Source organism: Callospermophilus lateralis, chromosome 18, assembly GCF_048772815.1.
Source record: "Callospermophilus lateralis isolate mCalLat2 chromosome 18, mCalLat2.hap1, whole genome shotgun sequence".
NCBI classification, from domain to species: domain Eukaryota; kingdom Metazoa; phylum Chordata; class Mammalia; order Rodentia; family Sciuridae; genus Callospermophilus; species Callospermophilus lateralis.
This window is the reverse complement of record NC_135322.1, coordinates 18812191-18835596: the sequence shown is the minus strand read 5'-3', so window position 1 is coordinate 18835596 and position 23406 is coordinate 18812191. Positions and strand designations below refer to the sequence as shown.

General features: G+C 54.0%; 1 protein-coding gene across 1 annotated transcript in view; it reads left to right on the top strand.

The window, feature by feature from the left end:
- Chst8 (carbohydrate sulfotransferase 8) overlaps positions 1-21143 on the top strand; it is a 115971-nt gene extending 94828 nt beyond the window's left edge. The window contains exons 3-4 of the mRNA XM_076838854.2: positions 19134-19171; positions 19699-21143. Of these exons, the coding sequence (XP_076694969.1) occupies positions 19134-19171; positions 19699-20805 (1145 nt within the window). The 3' untranslated portion in view covers positions 20806-21143. The remainder of the gene's footprint in view (positions 1-19133; positions 19172-19698) is intronic.
- Positions 21144-23406: the final 2263 nt, after the last annotated feature.

Genomic DNA, 23406 nt, shown 5'->3' with positions numbered 1-23406 from the left:
GGTGCTGTGCGCAAGGCGCCAGTTTTTCCAAATTTGCATACTGAGGGATCATTGAACATTAACTGTAGCTGGTGTTATTGAACCCACTTCCCTTTACAGTTTTACAAAAGCCTTTTCTTTCCAACTGTTGCCATTTGGTTTCTGAGATACAAGCAAGATCTTTGCAAAACTGAAATAGGTTTTTTTTTTTTAACATGACACTTTAGCGTTTGAAAATATGTTCACACAATTTTCTGTCAATTTAATTGAGGTTTAATTTATAAACAAGAAAACACATTCATTGTGAGTTTTGACAAATGTATCCCATCATCCTAGTGAAGATCCCCTCACTCCAGAACATGCCTTCACGCCCCTGTTCACTCAAGTCCTGCCAGCCACCCCTAGGCAACCACTGATCTTATTCCATCGCCAGAAATTAGTTTTGCCTGTTCTAGAATTTTATATAAGTAAGATCCTACAGTGCGTACTCTTATGTCTGGCTTATTTTGCTCAGTATCCTGTTGGTGAGGTTCATCTGCCTTGGCATGCATATTGGTAGTTTGTTTATTTTCATGGACAAGTAGCGCCCCATTATATGGATGTGACATAATGCATTTATCCATTCACCTGTCAATGGACGCGTTCTCTCCATTTACTGTCACAGCATGCCTGAACCCAGACAGTGTCATCCCTAGTGGAGTTCAGGTAAGAGATGTGACCTGTACACACAGCCATCCATCCAGAAGGTTACTAAGAGCACATCAACCAGGAGCGCAGACTCCACTTAGGAGTCGAGTAGCTGCAGACCTTAGGAAACAATGATTTGGTCAAATAACCGGTACACTTTGTTATTTCTTCCAAAGCGTTTATTTTTCCATAAGATGCTCTAGGCGTTTTCTTTGGATACCACTTCAGTTAGCATCCTGACAAGCAATATTAATTCTCCTTTTTTTAATTCAGGGTAATAATAATCGAGGGGCAGACCTGCAAAGCAATCTGTTTTGGCACATGCATGTCAAACAGACTATATATCATGACATCAGACATTTTGAGAAAATTGCTTTTCCTCCCTGAATGCCAAGTCATAAATAATTTCAGGTTGGGAAGAGCTCTGGTAAGCATGTGTTTGACTCCAGGGAATGGCCTGTAAATACTATGTACCATAGAATAAAAAATGAGGAGGCAGATTTGTGGGGTCACTTCTAGTCTGGACCTCAGTGTAACTTATTATAGTAGAAACTGTAGGCACCCCATGCAGATCTAATTTAGCAGGTGGGTGTGCCCATTCTCCACCCCTGGAAATTGGATGGATTACCAGTGGCTCACAGCTGCCACCCATAATCAGATATTTGACCTTGACTGACAGTGACCTCTATTGCTTGAAGGTGACACTTTCCCCTGCAGGTGGCCTGCCTCCATCCACACTCGAGTAAACTCATTCTCTTAGGGGAAAGAAAAGAAAGCCTCTAACTGTAGCATTTGCCAATTTCTATGGTGTAAATATTTCCACTATGTCCAATTTTAAACTGCCATGTAAAAAATAAATGAGTTGCTTAGGGATATAGAACATATGTGAAAAAAATCAATTAAGAAGGGAAGGTATGATAACCACAGAATTCTGGGTAGTGGTCACCTGCAGGAGCAGGAGGATGTCCCAGATGGGAGCTACAATGATACTGATGGACTTATCTTTCTTCACCTGGGTGATGAACCCTTGGGTGTTTGTATTGTTGTTATTACTATTTACAGAGCTGGGGATGGGATTCAGGGTCTTTCATATGCTAAGGAAGTGCTCACCTCTGATCTCTTCCCCTAGTCCTGTTCGTATTCCTTATAGTGCATTTATTGTATGTCACATGTTTTCTTTTGCTTGAATAAAATGTTTCACAGCAAAAACAATTCCAAGGAAACCTTTTAATTGGGATTGTTTTCCACTGACACTTATGGGGCAGGGCTTTGGGTGGAGGCTCACAGGCAGGTCCCCTGGCTCCCCTGCACTTGCCCAGGGGTATGATACAGAGTTCTCACTCCTAATGAGTTCTGCGGAAGAACAAATGAGGTCCTGTGGATGGGGATTTCCAGTTCCCTCAGGTGAGGCAGGAGGTGGAGGGAGGTGAATGGGAACTGTTAACAGAGGGGCCCAGTCCCAGGCTTCCTCCACCCCAGACTACCCAAACTACCAATGGGCAATGTCACCCCCATTTATCTAAAGCCCATTCTTCTGACCCGGAGATGCTTGTCAAAAGCCAGGCCTGACTCACACCTCCTAATATGTCCCAGGTTCTTTCCAGGCCAGACTCCCTGCTTCCCACTTCACATTCTCTCCCCGAAACCTCTGACATCCATTTTTCTCCATTTTTCATGTGAGGAAATGCAGGATCTGATCAAGTCTAGACCTGCCCAGGGCTCTGCAGCTGGCAGGAAGTGGAGAGACTTGGTCCCGAAGCCCAAGCTCCTGCCACCTCTAAGGAGCTCCTTCCCCTCCGACAGCCCAAGTTCCCTCCACCAGAGCCGTCCCTCCCCAAGGGAAGCTTTGGCTGGGGTCCCAGCTGGGGAGGGAGAAAAAACGGGTCTGGCTCAGACCTGGGAAGCCAAGGGCTCCTTCGCCTAGCCGTGGGCCAGGTTGTTCACGTTATCCTTTGTTCTAGAAGACACTTGCAGCCTTGGATACAAAGCCACAGTTTCCATTGTAGAGAGAGTGAAACTGAGGCAGGTGAAACACTGCTGGCCGTGGGCTTTCTAGGAGTGCTCACAAACTCAAATCCTGCCACTCAGGGCATCTTCACTCACCTGAAAGGCTGTGCATCGAGGAGGGAGGTGCCCACACCAGGACTGAAGGCCGAGAGCAGCGTCTAAGGAAGCCTCCTGGAGCTCCCTGCCCGTGGTGTGCCCTCCCGAGGGCAGAGGAGCGCTAGCAGCTGAGCAGGGCCTGGGTGGAAGACTGACAGGAAGCAGTTCACAGAGGGTCACCCCCAAATCAAGAGACCCTATGGGGTGGAGGGAACGGCCAAGTGCTCTAAGAAGAGCAGGCAAGAGCCACCACGTCCTGGGCACTCCGCAGGTCACTTTGGGGTCCTGCCTGGCGCCGTGCCACCTGGCTCATGAAATGCCTGTGTCATGGAAGGGTCTGCAGCATTACAAGAATTATGCAATAGCCATTGGCCTGCACTCTGGGTCTCTGGATGGTGCCTGTCTTTCACCTGTCCTCAAACTGTGTCCAAAAAGGCATGAGGTCCTCTAAGCCTGGAGCCCTGGCTAGGGCCAAACCAGGAAACGGGCACGTTTGGGGGATCAAAGTGCCCAAAGAAAGCCCAGAAGGCTCAGGCCTGGGCGGACCTCGAGAAGGTAAAGACCCCCTCAAGGAGGAGAGGCAAGGAGGTCCTGAACCTGAGAGAACAGGGGTGGGGGTCTCAGGGGAGTGATGACGCAGGGATCACCAGGGGTGTGATTAGGCGAGGGTTCCTGGAGCCGGTCAGTGGGGCTGGGAGGATGTGATCTTGAGCAGGGGCCTGTTGCTTTTCCAGGTAGGGTCATGGCTGTGTTCCATTTCTCCAGGGCTCAGAACTCCATGACCTCTCAGGGACTCTGGTCACCCGCAAAGGCAAGCACAGAGCAAGACCAGTGTTTCTTGTTCATTGCTCTCTGAAGCTACCCCAGGACCCTCTGGCCTGGACCTGAGAGCCATCTGGAGGAGGAACCACAAAGGGCAGCCTCTCCAGGCGTCCTGGGCCACCCCCATCTGCACTGTCCATCCCGAGGCTGCTGGCCAGGCCGTCCTGGAAGGCCACCAGAAAAGAAAGCCACACTCCCACCAGCAGCCAGGTCCTGGGGACCACCTTTCCATCAGGGATCCAGATGATTCATCCTCTTCCATAGGTTGTGCATAGGGGACCAAAGGGGGAAAACAGGCAAACACAGAATAAAACATTCCTTTTAGCTTTGCATGAATACCAAAGCCTAAGGTGCTCCCAGGAGATGCCAGGCACCAGCTGCCCTTCCCCAAGGCAGAGGAGAGGCACTGCCTGAGCCCCTCAGCTGGGACCCCTCCAGGAGCCCTCAGACGAAGCCTCTTCCCCAGAATAGCACCTGTGTCCCCCGGCAACAGGCAAGTGCACCCCCTGCCAGCCCGTCAGTCAGGCGGGGAGGGCCTGAGGATTTCATTATGAGCCCCGATTATTATCAAGTACAAGTGGGAGAGATGGGAAAGTCAAAAGCTCTCCATTTAATAAGGAATCCCATTTCCTCTTGCACTTGGTTTCCTTAACCACAGATGCTACTGCGGAAAACGGAACAAAATGGAAACGACGAAAAGGCGACTAATGAACTTGGCCGGAAAGGCTTCCCAGCAAAATGTCCGAGATGCTGGGGCGGGGTGCCCAGGCCTCCCCGCTGTCCCCACCTCACCCTCGCCCGTCCCAGCTGCCCAGCTGCTGCGGCGGGCCCCATATGCTCCACTGATTCATGGCTCTGCGGGGTGTTGGGGAAGCATGGAGCCGCCCTCCCGCTGTTCAATAACTGATGACCATTTTTCTCCAATTAAACTGAAATTGAAGGATCCTCAGACTTAGACATCCAAGTAAAATAATTAGTGCTTAAAATGTTAATTGTACTCAGATGTGCCTTTGCCTGTGGAGGCAGTCTGCAAGCCAGCAGACACAGAGGTGATTCTCCGCCCGCCCCCTTTCCCCACCAAGCAGGCTGGCCCCCCACCCCAGGAACCCCACTGTCAGCTACCCAAGGCCAAGACCCTGTGCTCATTCTGACTGTGTGCACTGGTGGAATAGTAGTGGGAGACCTGCTGTGACCCCCTCTCCCCTGCCCCCACCCCTGTCCTACCCTCTGCCTGGCTGGCCCCCTGTCCACAGGCACTGACAGGTAATGATTAGAACCAGGGCATTGGAGTCGGGTTTGGTCTAGACCCAGGCTGAGCCACACACCACACCAGCAGTGTACACAAGGGTGAAGTGCTTCACCTCTCTGAGACTCAGTGTCCCCCTGCCAATCAAGGATCAGAAAACTTCCCCTGCTGATGGACCAACCACCTGAGCCTGGACCATTTATTTATCTACCCCGAGTCCTCAGCTCAAAGCCTGGCATGCACCACCCCGTGTCCTCAGCTCAAAGCCTGGCATGCACCAGGTCCCAAATGAATAATTACAGAATCCGTGTTCCCCCTTCACCAGGGCTAGGAGGGCGGGGCAGAGAGCGCCATCATCATATCCTCTGCTGTGGGCATCAAGGGGGCCCATGTGGCCGGTCTGTGACTGCTGACCCTGCCCAGTGCTTGCCCTGGGCTTGGGTTGAGGCTTGCACAGTGGCCACCTGAGCCCTGAGAGAAAGGGGGCCACCCACACCAATCCCAGTCCCACCGACCTACGAGAGGAGCGCCGTCCCGCCCCCCCGGGGCTTTCCCTGCTTATTCCTTTGCCCATGCAAGAGCCTCAGCTTGGTTCTCAGCAGAGATGACATGCCTAAGAGGCTTAGTCCTCTTTATGCTGTGCATCCCGAGGAAATCTACTTAGATATTCCGTGTTCCCTGATCCACCACATAATAAGATTCCTTTATCTCTTGTTGTCATGGGAAGTATATATTAACTGATTAATATTAATGTGTTGGCCGATTAATATTAATATCAGAGCCAATTCATACTTCACAAAGCAACTATGTGGATGAGTGCCGCAAAGCCCAGACAGCTGTCGGGTTTGGGCAGTTCCCAGGGGAGACGGCAGAAGTCGAGGCTGACCCTTTCTGTCGCTGCTCATTAAGGACACTGCGTCATTAGCGATGTCTGTCAGGGCTGGCGTGGAAGTGTGTTTGGACTCTGATTGTGGCAATTAAATTCCTTGCCATCCAAGACAGCGTATTTTATCATTTAAATAGCATTTTACATTCCCCTAACATATTTTGCCAGCAACGTTGTTAAATTAGGTGATAAAAGGTTATTTTTGCTTCTGAGGTTGAAATACGTTACCATTCTTTCTTATCTGCCATGGAATTAGAAAGGTTTCCGAATTACATGTTCTAAAGGTTTCATTATCAAAATTTGCCAGACTTTGTAAAACAAACAACACTTTTTTTTTTTTTTTTTTGCCCTGTTTTAATCAAAGATGGGTAGAAGCTTTGTCTTCTGACATTGGAGGTTGCTTTTAGCATTTGGTGGAAAAAGAAGCAATATCCTTCCTGGCAGCTAGGAGTATATATTCAGGGCTCTCAGGGGGTCTGTGGAAGGGGGGGGTGCTTGCTTTCCTTTGATTTGGAGCTACCACTGCTACTGTCATGTGTGCTGCCTCCCTGAGCAAAAGAGGAACCAAAAAAGGTCAGGGAGGCTCAAGCTTCCTGTCACTCTGGCCCACGGAGGTGGCATAACCAAAGGCTGCATCTTCCAGTGGGACTAGACAGGAGCTTGCCTGTGGCTGTGTGGCGTCCACATCTCTGATTCAGGCTCCGTCTCCCTTTCTGCTCCTTGCCTGTCCAATCCCAGCCATTGTTGGACCTCTACCCTAAATCCTTTCCACAAAACTTAAATATTACCCACTGTCCATATCTGGCACCCACCATCTACATGCCACCCACCCACCCTTTGTGCACCATCCACACACCAGCCATGTACTATCACACCTACCCATGAGCCATCCACACATCCACCACTCACAGCCCAGGTATCATCCCACCCACTATCCTCTGTGCACTGCTCCCGACATCCCACCTCCATCAATGTGCCACCCCTGTGTATCTCCTCCTCCTCGCTTACCATTGCATCTGTCATGAAAAACATCCCTTAACATATGAACCCAATCCCATCCATACCTCCCAGTTAAAAGGGCCCTGAGCCAGCACTGGGAGTGCATACCCGGGAATGGATCACTTTCCACCAGTACCCAGCATCTTGAGTCACCCGGAACCATGACCTCTTCTGGACACACTGTCTTCCAAGGATACATCTCTCTGCCACCAGCTGGGTTCTGCTGAGATGAGTAGATCTGGGCCTGAAACTTGACCCCAATCCCACTCTTCCTATCCCCTTTCCCTCTGTTTCGGTGCCAGGGCCAGGACTAGCTTCACCAAGGAGGAGACTCATGCTCTCATAGACTTCCGGCCAGAGCTGACTGGGCTCTACCCAAATCTGTTATGTAGATAAACCTTGATAATGGACTTTACTGTGTCTGAGCTGTTCCTCTGGAGGGCAGGGTTCTGATTTCCAGGGATCACTGACTGCCAATCACCTGAATGAGAGAGGCCAGCGCTGGAGACACCTGTCTGCAGCCTGTCCTCATTCTTCCAGGGAGCTCAGTCTCACGGAGCCTTCCTAGCCTGGCTCATCTTTGCATCTCTCACTTGGGGCATGCAACAGGGTCCACTGGCTGAAAGCTGGAAATTACATTCTTGGGACATCTGTCACTAGGTGCTGCCCTTAGAGCCCAGGATAGTGCCTTCTGGCTTTTGCAAAATCCCTGCCATCTCCAAACACCGATCCTCACCAAAGCCTTTAGGCATTGAAGCCTTCTGATGCCCCCGTTGAAGCTCCCCACCACCTGATGCCACCTGTGCCCTGTGCTCACCCTGCCCCCAATAGGTGCCATTATCCTGCAGCGCCTCATTCTGCAATCAACTCTCAGACGGCAAACACGCAAGTCGCCATTCTATGCATCCCTCATGTGATTCATTGCCATCATCACAATATTTTGTTTGGAGCTGTAAACCTTCAGACATAAATCAAGTCATTAGAAGGAGTGACGTTTAATCCTGCAGAAGACGCTGCAGTGGGCTGAGCAGCTCTCTCTCTCAGCTCTGGATTCATTAATTCTGGAAAGGATGGCCCCACCCGCACCTACAGGGGCAGCTCCTCACCTCCACCACACACAGCCATGGAGAGCCAAAGACGCAAGCCAGACTGCTTTTGTTTCCTGGAACAGCACATTTCATGACTGCGAAGAGATGCCCCAGACACAGTCTAGTGATCTAGACTGGGGTCTTAATTCCTCTGGAAATGCAGGCAGCCGGAAGGGGCCGCCTCTGTGCCTGTGATCCGGTTGCACTGGTTGGATTTCAAAGGAAGCAAGAAAACAGCTCAGAATATCTTTAACTCTCCTTTCACGGTGACCCTAGCCACCTTCCACACAGCCACTACACGGGAAGCATACTCTATTTGCAAAGCCAGCCGGGTCTAATTTCCAGAGCTTTGCCAGATATGCAGAGAGAGGCTGAGAAGAGACTCACTAAACCTTGGAAGAAATATTCAGGGACTTGGGACAGTGTCTTCCAGGGACCCCAGCAGCCCCACTATCCCCACCCAGGCACACTCTGGCATTGGTGTGTCTCCCTGATGGAGACTACATCCCCAAAATCCTGGAAGGAGAGAAGACTAGGGATCTGGGCTGAGGGATTTCCTTGAAAGACCTTGGCAAACTCTAAGTACACATGACAAGTGTGAAAATTCTGGATGACATTTCCAGTGTTTGGTTCTACTTGATGTTCAGTAGATCTTGGGCTCAGATCTAATGAGGGCAGCATTATGCCGCCATGTTTAAATCCCCCAGGGCTGGGTCACACGGTTTGTTTCCATGCAGTCTCCAAAGCTGAGCTGTGTGGCCCAGAACTGGCTAACACTTTACACCCAGGCTCAGGACTCTTTCCAGTTGAGAGTTCAACCTGCAGGTGTGTCTCGGGTCTGTGTCTCAGGTTCAGGATGGCCCGGGTTCCCTCTTCTCTTCCATTGGCTCCTCCATCTCCCTAGACCTCCTTTCTCTGTGAAGGATACTGGCAGCATGTTGGGGAGGGGTCCCCCAGATATTTCCCTCACCTTCGTCCCTCATACCCTTGACTCACCAAGCCCTCCTGATGGGTGGTTCCACAAAATCTACCCCCCTTTCTCCCCAAGCCCCTCCCAAGTTCGGGCCCCAGCACTCCTCACATCAAGATGGGTCCCAATCCTAATCCTTTTTCCTGCCTCCTTTGGGCCTCCATCATGTCCAGCTGTTTCTGAGGCACTTCCAGAATGGCCTTGGAACTTTGGAGGACCCTTCCTCCCCCTTATTTTGGCATGCTGTCTGTGCTGCAGGACGGGTCTCCTCTCCTGGGCTGGGTGCTACCGTGCATGGGCCTGTGGGTGTGAGTGAGTGATGGGAGCATGTAGCCCAGCCCCACTGGAAGATGCTCCCCATGAAGGTCTGGAGCCACCGCATTTGGCCTGGCGGATTTTGCTGCTGACTAGAAGAGTTCTCCTAGTTATGGAAGGTTGGGCTGGGCAGAGCCAGGGCTGGCCATTCAGAAGGGACAAGAAGTGGGCTCTTGCCCAAGTGTCCAGAAAGGGTGGCTTCCCATAGGCAGCCACTGCCAAGTCCATGGTTAACATCTGTACTTGAGGGTCTCACCCCCTAGAGAAGCCAGCCAAATTCTCAGACCATAGGCTTCCTGAGCTGCTGTTGCCCCTGCCCTTGACTGATCCAACTCCAAGTTCAAGGCCTTGTCCTGGAAGAGACCCCTCTCCTCTCAAAATTGGACTGTAGTTATCTGGAATCTTGGTAGGAAATAACTAGACGGACACTCCTCAGCTCCTGCAGTGCCCCTCAAGTGCCCCACCAAGCCCTCCTGATTGGTGGTTCCACAAAATTCTACCCTCCCTTGCCATCTGGCCTTACCTGGCCTTACCCTTGCCATCTGCCACTAGCCAGAGGCCCTGTTCTGTTCCAGGGCAGAGAGGATGACCCCTGGAATGCAGCTGCCCCTCAGTGCTCTTGGAGTGCTGGAGAGGACACTGGAGACAGGGAGGGCTTGGAGCTGCAGCTGCCCATCCCCAGTGCTTGCTTCAGGCCTGGGAGGGAGGGGCTGCTGCCTAGACTCAGGGACCTCTCTGGATACAATCAGTGGACAGGGCATGGCCATCTGGGGAGCTCTGCCGAGGATCAGAGCATCCACCCCCGAGCCTGTGGGCAGCCTGTTTCAGTCTTGCCTGCAGGAACTCCACTCTCCACAGGGGGGTCTGAAGTGCCTCCCCCAGGATGGAGTGGCCTGCAATGGGGGACACTTCAAAGAAGCATCGGCTAAGGCGGATTTACTTCCGTGACTCTTCAGGGTATCACAGGCAACAGCTGTGACAGGTCTGACAGCCACAGGCCAGCTCAGTAATTGATGCTGCAGCCAGAATGACACATCCCGAGGCCACTCGAGCTGGACAGATCATTATCTTTCGGTTGGGCCACCATGGTAATGAGGCTGCCCCACCAGCCGCCTCCTTGGCCTGACCCCATTCCAGTGAAGGATGCGCTGCATGTGGCTACGCCCGGAATGCCTGACGCGGGCTGGGCCACTTGGTGTTGCTGGCACTTTCCTGGCAGCCTGTCTGTGGAGCTCCTGCAACCTCAGGCTCCCTCTGACTCGTTTATTTTTATTTCCTAGTCACCCCAGTGCAAGACGTTGCCATTATTTGGACCAAATTAGGCCCCTGCAGCGCTGGCTGGAGAGCAGTCACCAGGTGTCCCATCCCCAAGACAGGAGGAGTCGTTACAACTTTCCCACTTGATGCACCTGGCACAGGGCTAGGAAGCAGTGGCTCTCCATGGGCCCCAGAGGAAGGCAGAACTCGGGTCCAGGCCTGACACCTTCGTATTGCTATTTTCAACCCCACTTTTCCTCTCAAAGTGCTGGTCCCATGCCCTCGCCAGCCACGGCTCATCTCCTCGCTCCCCTTCCTGCAGCTGCCCTCTGGATCTCTACACTGGGCAGATCAAAGTCATCCCAAACCCAACCGCAGCCTGGACAATGGCAGCGTCACCTGACCCATCTTGCTGCCCTATCTTCTCCGCTGTTCATCTCAGAATGGTCCTTAAATTCAAAATAACTCCATAGCTTGAAGTCCTTCCAGACTCCTCCGGGCCTGAGGGCATGAGTCTAATGCCTTGGCCATGACCGCAAGGCCCCTCCCTCGCGAGCCCGCCAGCCTCCATGCTCCTCCATGCTCCTTCCCGACTTTTTCTGATACCTGTCAATCTCTACATCCATCCCTTTATCCTGTGAGCCTTGCCATCATGGTGTAAGGCCACTAAACTCTGCCGGGAATGTCCTCATTCATTTCCCTTGGGTGCCAATTGTTGTCACGACTCTTAAGAGACAGCACCTGAGGACTGGGCTAGCTGACTGCCCGCTACGGCCTCCAGTACATCAGCACGCATGGAGTTGCTGGCCAGTGGCCCACTTGTGGCCAGGCTGTAAATCCCATGAGGCCAGGGGTCATGAGCATCCCATTCATGGCTAAGATACTGTCACCAGTGTCTTAGACACTGCCTGACCCTTATAGGTGCTCAAGTCTGTGTCGAGTAGGTAAACCAATGGCTCTAGACTTCATGACTTTTCTGCTCTGGGGGCTCTCAGGTGGTGGGCCAGCTGATTGATCCTGCTGCCAGTCACTGGGTGGGAGGCAAAGATGCGGGACAGCAACTCAGTGTTGCCAGCTTCTTCCAAAGTTCACTTTTGCTCATCTGAGGCAGTGTTTGCTAACTTCTTCTTGTCCTTCCTGGCCGGAGCATGTTGAAGAATAAATGAAGGAAAGAAAAGGCGTGGCCTGCTCTAAGGCACGTGCTGTGGACTCTCAGAGACCATACAGGGACGTGAACATACGCACACTTCCCACCTAGCGAATGCCATGTCACATGCAACAGAAAGCATGTGCTCCAAAGCACAGATGTGCATGGTGATGCATCCCCTCAGCACTTGTGGTACAACAGATCCTAAGACGCACAAATCCAACTCTCTCAACACACGTGTGCAAATTGTACACGCATGGCACATGTGCCCTGGGCCTATGTGTCCCCTGAACGTGGACAGAAGCACCTTGAAACAGCAGCTGTGGACCGCTCCCTGTCTACAGGGGTCCATGCTACACGTGGACATGCTCAGGACTCCCCTCCCTCCACCAACTGATGAGCAGGTGGGTGGGTATGGGGCGGGTGAGACAGCTGTTGGGTTCGCAGACCAGCTAACCGGCTGGCTGGTTGACTGACAGGAGGCTCCAATGCTCCACTCTTTGACAGCTCCAAGGGAATTCACAGCCAGGGCTGAGATGACAGGGAACTACCCAGTTGAATCGCAGATCCTAATCACAGAGGCGAGGGAATGGAATCACTAAACAAAACAAGTAACCGTCAGAGCCATCAGCTGCCCATCAGCCTGAGACAGGAATATTCCTGATTCCTTCCCCTGCAGACGCATACCAGAGTCTTTGCACTGGGTGGGGGAGCTGGGCTCAGGGAAACTCAGCCTCTTCAGAGGGAACCGGGGCATCGGAACACCAGAAATGGGCAGCCTCCTTCCAGGGACAGCGGTGCCCGTTACTGTACCTCATTTCATTGACTTGTCCGTGAACTTGCCAGATGGATATTTTGGCCCATTTTACAGATGAGGAAACAAACTCAGTGAGGTTCAAGAGTGAGTTCAAGGTCACACGGTGTTTTCTCTCTCTGTTCCTCTCTGGCTCTCTGATACACTGACTGCTCATTAAAGCTGTGACTCGGTGTAGATTCTCCAGATAAAAAAAGAAGCAGCCCTGATCTGAAGCAGAGCTTGGGAATCACTGTATGGTCCTGCTCAGGGTTCACAGTGTCCCTCCAAAATTTATGTGTTGGAAACGTACTCCCCAAATCCACACGTTTGTGATATTTGGAGGAAGGGGTTTGGGGAGATGCTCGGGGTTAGAGGAGGTCATGAGGTTGGGGTCCCTTCACAGGATGAGTAGTTTTTAAGAAGAAAAAGAGAGACCTGAATTTCAAGATCTTTCCCTCTCACCATGAGATGTCACCCACCATGTTGACACACACAGCAGAGAGGCCCTCACCCATGTCAGTGACATTCTTGGATTTTCCAGCCTCCAGAACTGTGAGCCAAATAAGCTTCTATTCCTTACAAATTTCCTAGTCTTCGGTATTCAGTTATAGCAACAGAAAATAGTAGAAAGGCCACTATAACTAAGTAGAGTTGTCACAGAGCAATTGGAAGAAGTCCACCAAAGAGGCCAAGACTTGAGGCCCCGGGGTAGAGGCTGTTACTGGGGCAACCACTGCACTGGCCTGAGACGTGTGGCCTGAAGGTCCACACGTTGACCACAAAGCCACCTTCAGTATCCAGGTCAGCTGACACCTGTGTCCAAGGCAGCCCTGCTTCCTGGAACCTCATTTACAAGGATCCCAGGGTACCTGTGTCCAGGGCAGCCAGGGTGGGCATGACTGTGACAGACGCCAGTCTCTCGGCTGTACCCTGGGAACCTAGCAGAGAATTTAATAAGCTGCATTTTCCTGTGAACACAAGAGAGAATTGAAGGCCCTTTAGTGAAGCCTCTTCCTCCCATATTCTGTGCCTGGAGTCCAGGCTGCCCTCTAATTGCTGAGTGTATTGATCTTCAGTTTTGCATCTCATCTGCATACATTAGCAACTTGCTCAGAGGAAGGTAGCTGTTCACTGTGAGGCAGTCAGAGGCCCATGGGGTCAGTTCGCCCCTCACCCCTGGACCAGCGGAGATCTCAAAATGGCAAGGCCTGGGTTGGTGGGAAAAATAGCCAAAGGAAGGGCATCTACAAGAGAAGGCCCACCCCAGGAGCAGGCCCCCAGCCTGGCATGCCACAGAGGGCATCAGAAGGCAGCCAGCCAGGGGTGTCCAAGGTCCAGGGGAGCCAGGGCTTCGTAGGCACCCAGCCAGGGGTGGGGGTAGACAGATCCCTCATCTCCAGCTGCTCTTGTCTGCATCTGGCCACCCAGGCTGGCCCTGCCACCCACACCCACAGGCCCTTCCCAGGCTGCCAGGGGTGGGTGACTCCGCTGGAATCCCAGCCTCAGCTTCTGTGGGGGAGGCCCAACACCCACCCGCTCCCAGCACCTGCTGTCAATCTGGACAGCATTGGCCTTGCCAGAGATATTTAGTGAGCCCCCGCCACGGGCCAGGCACCATCAGAATGACATAGATAAGTGTGGCCCATCCCCAGAGGTCACTGGGCACTGACAGAATCCATCATTACTGATCCAGAGGCCCAACCCAGCAGGGGAACTCGTTCTGCACCTTCCCCAGGCTGTCCCTGCCCTGCCCTCAGAACTCTCTAAGGTCCCCTGAAATCACGTCACCCCCTGTTCTGGGTTGAATGGTGTCCCTCCCCACAACCACAGTGATGCTGAAGTCCCAACCTCCAGGACCGGTACCACGGGTTCTTTGCACCATGGAATCAAGTGACGATGAGGTCATCAGCGTGGCCGTATATTGGGGTGACTGGCGTGCTGGTGAGGAGAGGGGAGGAGGCAAACACGAGAAGGGGCATGGAGGGGCAGCAGCAGAAATGGAACTTAGAGCCAAGGAACCCCTGGCCGCAGAAGCTGCAGGAGGGGGAGGTTCCTCTTCTAGAGGCTTCAGAAGGAGCATGGCCCTTCCAACACTCCCGACTCCTGGCCTTCCGAAGGAGAGTGTGACAGAATACTTTTTTATTTGAGTCGCCTGGTTTGTGATACTTTGTTACTTTAGCCTGGGCAAAGGGAGACACCTTCTGTGATGGTCAATTGGATATGTGGCTGAGCCATGAGACACAGCTGTTTGGTCTAAGTATGGTTGTAAAAGTATCTTTAAACGTGATTACAGTGTAAACCAGTGGTCTATGAGGACGGCAGAGAGCCCTCCATAGTCTGGGTGGGCCTCACCCAATCAGCTGAAGTCCTGAAGGAAAAAAAAAAAAAGATTGAGGTTCCCCGAGGAAGAAAGAATTCTGCCTCCAAACTGCCTTGGAACTTGAACTATAGCATCAGCTTTTCGCTCCATCTCAGCCTCCTGGCCCGCCCTGCACATTTCAGTCTGCCATCCACAAGCATGGGAACCAGTGATTCCTTCTACTTGACAGATGTCACCCTTTGTGGGCCCTGGCATCAAGGACTGGGACTGTTGTGAGGTACCCAGCAGGTCTCTCCTCCCCTCCCCTCCCCTCTCCTCTCCTCTCCTTCTCCCTCTCCTCTCCACATTCTCTCCTATTGGTTCTGTTTTTCTGCAGAACCCTAGTCAATACATCCCTCATTTGGAAACCGTCCCCATTTCCTGTAAGTGGGACCTGGTGGTTCCCTCGGGGTTTCTCCCCAGAGCTGGAGCGGGGACAAGCACACCCACCTGCTGCCTTTCTTTCTGCTGCCAGCATCTTGCACCTGGGGTGGGCGCCCCACAGCTCCTCACTGCTGTGTGTGTCGCAGGAGCCTTCTAATTGGGGATCAGTAGCGGCAGAGCAGATGCCAACACCCTCCCCGGCTCAGGCACCAGCATTCTGCCCCGGCCCTGCGACTACCAGGGGATCTGGGTCGGGGCCAGGCTTGGACCCAGGATCATGCACATGTAGGGAACCAAGCTGCAGTTGGGGCCTCGCCTCCAGGGTCTCCCCTGGTCTGGAGCCAGCAAAAAACTGAGCCAAGGAGAGCAGCAGAAAGGCCTGGAAGTTCCCTGGCCTGTGGGTCAATATGAGTGGACGTATAATGCACAGTGCAGATGGATGTGGGGCAGCCTGCCACGCAGGCTCAGTCACCAGATTCAGGACATGGAAAGTGGCCAGGGAAACAGCTTAACCAGGAAACTCCAAGAGATTCAGAAATCATGAGCCAGACTCCGCACAGGCAGGCACCTGGGACTGGCACCCACCCCACACCTCTCCTGGCCCCTGAAGTTGTCTCTCCTGCCTGTCCCTCTCAAAGATTGACAGCTTCCAGACAGCTTCGCCCAGACCACAAGTTGCAAGTAGAGAGCAATTGTCCCCATTCTCAAATGGGACCCACCTGGCACAGAGGGAGGTCGAACGTGCATGAGGCTCTTCCAGCCCGTGGTTCCCTGTCACCCCAGTTGGTGTGGTGAGTCTACACAATCTGACCGAAAGGCTGGACCCTGCTGCCACCCATAGTGACCCTGCACATCAGGGATTGGGGCTTTTGTGTGGGACCCAGCAGGTCTTTCAATGTCTCTGGAGAGGAGCAGGCAAAGGACCCCTCTCTCCACCAGCCCACGTGCAGGCGAAGCCCCTCCCAGCTCTGCCCCAGGCCCAGGCTGCCCGTCATCCCCAGCCCTCACCTCGCTTTAGCAGGTAACCAGGAAGCTTCGGCCTGGAGAAGAAAACCCTCAGCCGATGAAGAGTTCACAGCGTGGAGCGCACAGTTGGCAGTGCCCATAACTCACGCTTAGTTTATTCTCACCGATGCTCACTCTTACCTATCGCCTGAGTTTCAGCCACTCTGCAAATGTCATCTGTCCGGGAAGGGAAAGTGGTTGTTTGTTTCTTGGTGTGCAGGGAGATGGAGCTCCCTTACAGATATTTAACCTTATGTGGACAGGTAACCCAGAACCTGAGAGTGGAGTAGGTCCGAGGTGGACCTTGGAGTTCTCCTGTCTCTCAGGGGGGGTTGGGGACAGGAGAGGTGCAACACAGCACTGGTGGCCTTGGGCAGAAGAGGAGGCTGAGCTTGTGTTGGTACTCACAAGCTCACTGTTTGGGGGGGGGGGATGATTAAAATCTAGATTGTGTTCATTTAGGGGCTTGGGAGGGACTGGTGGTGGTTGACTGGAGGCGGAAGAGCTGCCTCTTGTCCACCTAAGTTTCCCATAGCGCTGGCATCAGTCCTCAGGGAGGCTTCGGGGCAGCAGGGTGCCAACCACCCTTCTCCCAGGCTTTCCACGGAGCTGTCCAGGGTTCTGAAATGCAGCAGAACAGGCACAGACCCCAGACTCAAGGCACCAGGGTCCCTGGGTTTGGCCTGCCCAGAATGGGAGGTGGGCATACAGCTTAGGGCACACTCACAGGCGCCACCTAAGATCTGCTCTGGCTTTGCAGGCTGATGTGGCCAACGGATCAGGAGACTCACCTAGCCCTGAGCTCTGTCTAGCAGGAACTTCCCCCCCCCCCCCGGCCCCAGCACATGCCAAGGACCCTAGCCAGCCTCAGAGTGGGCCAACCTTAGAGTCCAGCGGTCCAGGAGACGCCCTTCCGACCAGTCTACACAGACAGGACCCACAACCATGGGGGCTGCGACCTTGATAAAGACATCCCCATCTGGCTTCACTGACTGGCAGGCTGTCTCTGGAAGTGGCTCCTCAGGCCCACTCTTGGCCAAATCTAGCGTGACTCATTTGCTCCAGAAAAGGAATATAAATAAGCGCCATCACACCTTGACAAGTTGACAGCGGTGACAAGCAGAGTAAATTCCCATATCTGAGACTCCGAGGAGGAGCGGTGATTTAACAGACCCAGCTGCCGTCACCAGAAGAAAATAATTAAGGAAACCCGGTGGTGTAGAGGAAAACCGAGCGGCTGCGGCGGGTCCCTCCTGGTGAAGAGATCTGTCATCGTTGGCTGCAGGAGAGAACCCCCACACACTGAGGGAGAAACAAGCTCCGGATGCTCAAGCTGGGGACAGCTGCAGAGATGGATGAGGAAGAGGGGTTCGGCAGGTGGGGAGGGAAATAGGCTCTGCCGCTGACGGGGCCACCCAGGGGCGTTAAATCTAAAAGGCTGTCCTCAGACCCGGCACCACCACTCACACCAGTTCCACACTCACATGCACACACACACATACAGGGAATGGCCAAGAAGATGGCAAACACTGCCCTTTGCCCTGGGAAAGGCATTCCCCTGATCCCCGCCTAAAGGGGATCGGTAGAAGACAGAGAAGATGCTCAAATTCTGCCTTTGTTCCCACCTCCCTTGGGACTAAGTGAAGGTTCCAGAAAGCTTAGGGAATTTTAGGTTTTTCTACCCATAGGTGGCCTTTGTCATCCCACCTACACACATAGACACTTGTTTGCTAATATGTGAAGGTGTGTGGGCACAGCCTCAGACCGATGAGGTCAAGGTTAGAGTGCTGGGAGGATCTATACTGGACCCTGTGGGGAAATCTCCAGGTCAGGGAAGACCTAAATGCCCCCCTTACCAGCTGGGCTCCAGCCATTGGACCTCTGCCCAGTATACAGAGACAGTTGGGGAAGTGCTGGACCATCAGAACTGGCTGCTCCTTGCCCTAGGCAGCAGCCAGGACTTGGTCAGGTGTGGCCAGGCACAGAGCTTTCCAGAAGTTCCACCTCTCTGCTTACTTAAGGGATGGCAACTTCTGATTGTGACTGTGCCTTTTGGCAAAGCCTCAGGGCACAAATATCCACCCACATGGCACAGGAGAAGGACAGAACCCCTGACACCCCAATAGCTAGGCAGGGATTAAAAAGGTGACCCAGAGTGCTGCATGGGATCCCCCAAAGGGAATTCTATGCTTCCAATATCTTCACCCCAAACAGACCAAACATGGTATCAAGCAGAATCCTCTCTCTGGCCAGAGGTTCCCCACACTAGAGTTTGTCAACCTGGACTGTTCTGGCTCAGCCCAGGTGAGGGGTCTCCCTGGTGAGCACAGGGGACATTCTGGTGCTTGGTCAGTGATGAGCAGATCTCTCTCCATCTTCCCCAAGTCATCAGTTAGTGCTTGCTAGGCAGTTACTCTACGCCTGGCTCCAGGCAGGCCTTTGGAGATGAGCCGGATATGGTGTATTCCCATCGTAGACACGGCTGAGAAGATCAAAATCACAAAGTGAATGCCAAGGTCAGAGAACTTCTTGGAGCAGGAGGAGAAAGAGTGTTTTCCATCCCAAAGCCTGGTATGGGCCAGGTATGAGTGCAAATAGGTCATATTCCAATTACAGAGAATCCACATCAACTAGGACCAGGACATGGCTGACAGGTGTGCAGAGAGATGGACAGAACTTCATGAACAGTCCTTTTCCTGTGACTAAATAACAGGGTGGGGTGGGGTGGGGTGGAAGGTGGTCTGTGAGAGCCCTGAATTCCACTGGGCAGGTTTGTGAGCACATCTGGGCAGCTCCCTATCCACTCCTTCTAGGTCCTCTCAGGAGGTGAGATGCAGATAAGTTAGCATCAGCTGGGAGCCAATGGGACCATGTCTTTGCTGCACCCCTATTTTCTGTATGGGTAAAGGGTGGAGGGAGTCTAGCACTGAACCAAGCCCTTGCCCTCTGCCCCCAGAACTGCCTTTCCCCAGAGCCCACTCCAAGCTCCCTCCAGCCTGGGCATCCACGGGCAACAGACTGTAAGCCGGTCCCGGGAACCATGAGGTACTTCTGCTGCTAATACTGCCCTCTCCTCTGCTTGCTTTTTAGGAATTAAGTTCAACATCAGACCACAGCAGCCCCATAACGTAAGTTCTGAGAGTCAGATCAATCTCAGCATACACACCCTGGAGAAAGTTGGGGAGACAGGGAAACAATTTTTAGGAGCCAATATAAAATTCATTCTTGGAAAGAAAAATGTGTCTAGTTCTTCCCAGGAGCCTTGGGAACAAAGCCCTGGGCCCTGGGTTCATGAATTTCCCTGTCCTGTTAGATGGCTCCTTTGGACGATGCTAATAGACCCAGTAAATCTGAGCCACCTCCTTGAGGCCATCAACTTCCACCGCCCGCTGTGGTCAGGTGGAGGTTTATGGGAGGACTGCGCCATCTAGTGGTGGATCTGACACTTGCACCTCACGTACTACCCTACTATGGGCAGCTGGGTGTGGGTTCAAGAATGTCACACCGCAGTATCAGCCTGTCTCCCTGTTCCTCACCTGAGAATACCTCTAACCACAAAGCGGCAGAAACCGCTGCTGCGATGAAGGCATGGATTGCATGACCTTTGGGCTCAGCTTTCCTGTCCACCTGGTAACTATTTCTCTTTTTGACTCAGGCACACCCACCGGGCAGTTCCCGGGATGGTGACTTGAAGACATCCACAGAGAAGGTCATCCGGGACTTGTCCAACCGGACCCCAAGGGACCTCAACGTGAGGGTGCCTGACCAGCCTCAACCGCACCCCAAGATGGGAGCCCGACTGCGACTCCCGCAGCGCCGCCGCCGTCTGCTTATCAAAAAAATGCCAGCCGCGGTGGCCATCCCAGCCAACAGCTCATCAGAGACCTTTATTCGATTGGGGACCCAGGCGCTGGACAGCCATTGGGTGGGCCTGCACCGGAGCCAGCAGGAGCGCAAGCGGGTGATGCAGGAGGCGTGTGCCAAGTACCGGGCAAGCAGCAGCCGCAGAGCTGTCACGCCTCGCCACGTGTCCCGCATCTTCGTGGAGGACCGCCACCGTGTGCTCTACTGCGAGGTGCCCAAGGCGGGTTGCTCCAACTGGAAGCGGGTGCTCATGGTGCTGGCCGGGTTGGCCTCATCCACCGCGGACATTCAGCACAACACGGTCCACTACGGCAGCGCCCTCAAGCGGCTGGACACCTTCGACCGCCAGGGCATCCTGCACCGCCTCAGCACCTACACCAAGATGCTCTTTGTCCGCGAGCCCTTTGAGAGGCTGGTCTCAGCTTTCCGAGACAAGTTTGAGCACCCCAACAGCTACTATCACCCTGTCTTTGGCAAGGCCATCCTGGCCCGGTACCGGGCCAACGCCTCGCGGGAGGCCCTGCGGACTGGCTCTGGTGTGCGGTTCCCCGAGTTCGTCCAGTACCTGCTAGACGTGCACCGACCCGTGGGCATGGACATCCACTGGGACCACGTCAGCCGGCTGTGCAGCCCCTGCCTCATCGACTATGACTTTGTGGGCAAGTTCGAGAGCATGGAGGACGATGCCAACTTCTTCCTGAGCCTCATCCACGCTCCACGCAACCTGACGTTTCCGCGGTTCAAAGACCGGCACTCCCAGGAGGCGCGGACCACAGCCAGGATCACGCACCAGTACTTCGCCCAGCTGTCGGCCCTGCAGCGGCAGCGCACCTACGACTTCTACTACATGGACTACCTGATGTTCAACTACTCCAAGCCCTTTGCAGACCTGTACTGAGGGGCGGGGCCGGCTGGCCAGGGGCGGGGCCTGTCCCTCCCACTCGCAGGACCTGCTGCCTCCCACTCTCCGTGGTCCCTCATCCTACTCACAGCCCCAGGGCTCCGAGAATGGGAGGGACTGAGTCTCTGGGAGGCAGCAGGCCCGTGGAGAAGAGAGGCTCCAGGCCTTGGATGGGGGCCCTGGCCCTTGACCCATACCCACTTCCTAACTTCTTGCCTGAGGGAGAGGCCCCATGGACTCAGTCAAGAGTCCCGATGACCAGGGAAGTCTGAGGCCCGGAGGATGAGGGCCCCAGCGGTAAGGGACTTCCTGCAGTCCCTTAGCCATTGCCTTGTACAAACCACATGGTTTGCAGCTTTTCTATGACGGGGGTGGGGGTGGGGGAATAAAGCACATGGTTTTCAGAGCAGCGGTGTCTCCTGTGCGTGGTGGTGTGGGAACACGTGGTGTGGGAACTTGCCCCTTGCCTTCTGGAGTTCTCTCTTCCCTAGGACGCCTGAGCCAAGCAGCTGCAGCCCTGGTACAGGGGAGCCTGAGACAGGAGTATCCCAGGTGGGAGGAGATAGGCCTGTCACCACAAAGGCCCTTGTCACTGCTTCTTGCAATGGGCCCTCTGAGGACTGCCAGAGCAGTGGCAGGTCTCTGTCAGCTGCTGATTAGGGCTACCAACCCCCGGGGCCCATGGGGCACTGGGTGTGGTTCTGCACGTGGGGAGGGATGCTACCCCAGCCTTCTGAACCTCGGGGCTAGGCGGGGGTTTGGCCTAGGGTTTTCACCTGCAGACCCCCAACTCTGACCATGACACTTGGTCACCTGACAAGACCACCTTCGGGCTGCTGGGATTGCCTGTGCCTGGTTGAAGCAGTTCTAGGGGGAAGGCGGGAGAAGCTATGGAAGAAACTACTTCCGACGCCCACATTTCACACCAGAAATGGTTCTGAGATTACCAGAAGCCAGGGTGATGCTGGAAAGGTCTCCAAGGGAGTGTTTGTTGGGGCTTAGAGTGTGGGTGTGACTGCGCTGTGTTTGGATTTTGTCACCGGAGGGAAGTGCTGCCTGCCTATGGAGGTCTCGCTCTGTCAGCCTGTGTCTGCCAGGAGCCTCTGCCTGCCCTTCTGTATCGCTCTGTGGGCGGCTTTGCAGTCCCTTCCAGGAGATGGCTCTCAGTCTGTTCCCGCTGGCCAGTAGAGCTGCAGCCAGACCCTGGGAGGAGACAGGGATGGATGCCTGCCGTGGGCGGGGCTGGGTTCCAGCCAGGCGCACTGGCTTCTCCCTTCCAGCCTCTCCCGTGGGCTCTGAAACCTTGCACGGGCAGAGCCAGGAGCTGCCTCCCTCCTCAGGCCCACGTTCACCCAGGAGCCCAAGCAGGGGTGCGCCTCCTCTCTGGCTCCAGCTGCAATTGGAACAGAGGGGCAGGGAGGAGACTGTGGTTCAGGCTTGAGGGGCTCAGGACTCAGGGAAGGCAGGAAGGCAGATGCCAAGGGGCTCAGAAAGACAGAGGCTGGCCCCCACCTGGTCAGGGCCATGTGAGAGGAGGCAGGGAGGGCCCCGGCTGACAATGACCCGAGACAGCTGCCCCTGGGCTGTGGGGCTCAAGTGGGACTGAATTCATGACTCAGGAAGAGGGTCTCTGGTCGTGGATGCATTTGGTGAAGCCTGAGGCAGAGTGTCACATGTCATCTGCTCAGCAAGGGGACACCTGGAGGCCCAGCTGGGATAGCCTGCAGGCAGCTTTACCCCATGCTGCTGCTTAGAGACAATCAGGATTGCCCTGGGCCACCCTCACCCCACTGTGTGTGTGTGTGTGTGTGTGTGTGTGTGTGTGTGTGTGTTGGGGGCAGGACAAGACATCCTCATTGAGTCACCTCTCAGAGACACCCAAGCCTGGATGGATGGACACACAACTCATTTATCAAGGGGGCTCTCTTTCCCGGTGGTAATGACAGCAGGCACAGGATCCAGACAATGACCATAATTGCCACTTATTGGCCTCTAGCATGACCTCTTACTGGAGGCCAGAGGCCCAGCCCTGAGGTTCCACTGGAATTCACTGAAGTGGTGCTGGATCCAGTTCCAGAGCCAAGCCCACCCCAAGCTTCATAGGGATCAGGAAGGTGGACTCAGCCGCAACACAGGGACGCGTGTGTGTGTGTGTGTGTGTGTGTGTGTGTGTGTCTTACATGGTGCCTGGTCCTGTGCTGTGGGGGTAGGTGGGTGTGAGCACAGGAGTCAGTGTGCGTGCCTGTGGGGGGCGGGTATTTGTGTCTGGAGGAAGGTTTGCATGCACATGTATAAGCCTGTTTGTGACTGGGGATGTGACTGTGGACAGTCTGTGTCCCTCTCTGAGACTGTCTGCTTCACCCTTCCTGACCCTGACCCGTTTGCTCACCATTTCTTAGGTATAGTCTGGAGGGCACCATTTGACCATGTCCCCAAGGAGGGGCCACAGGCCAGAAATCAAGTAGGCCCATTGATTTGTGAGAATAACTCTCAACTCCCAGTTGGGGCTTCTCTGGAACAGCCCCCAGTGAAATTCCCACTGGGCCTTTGGCCTTGGCTGGCTGAAACCTCCCGGATGTGAGCCTTGCTCTTTGAGAG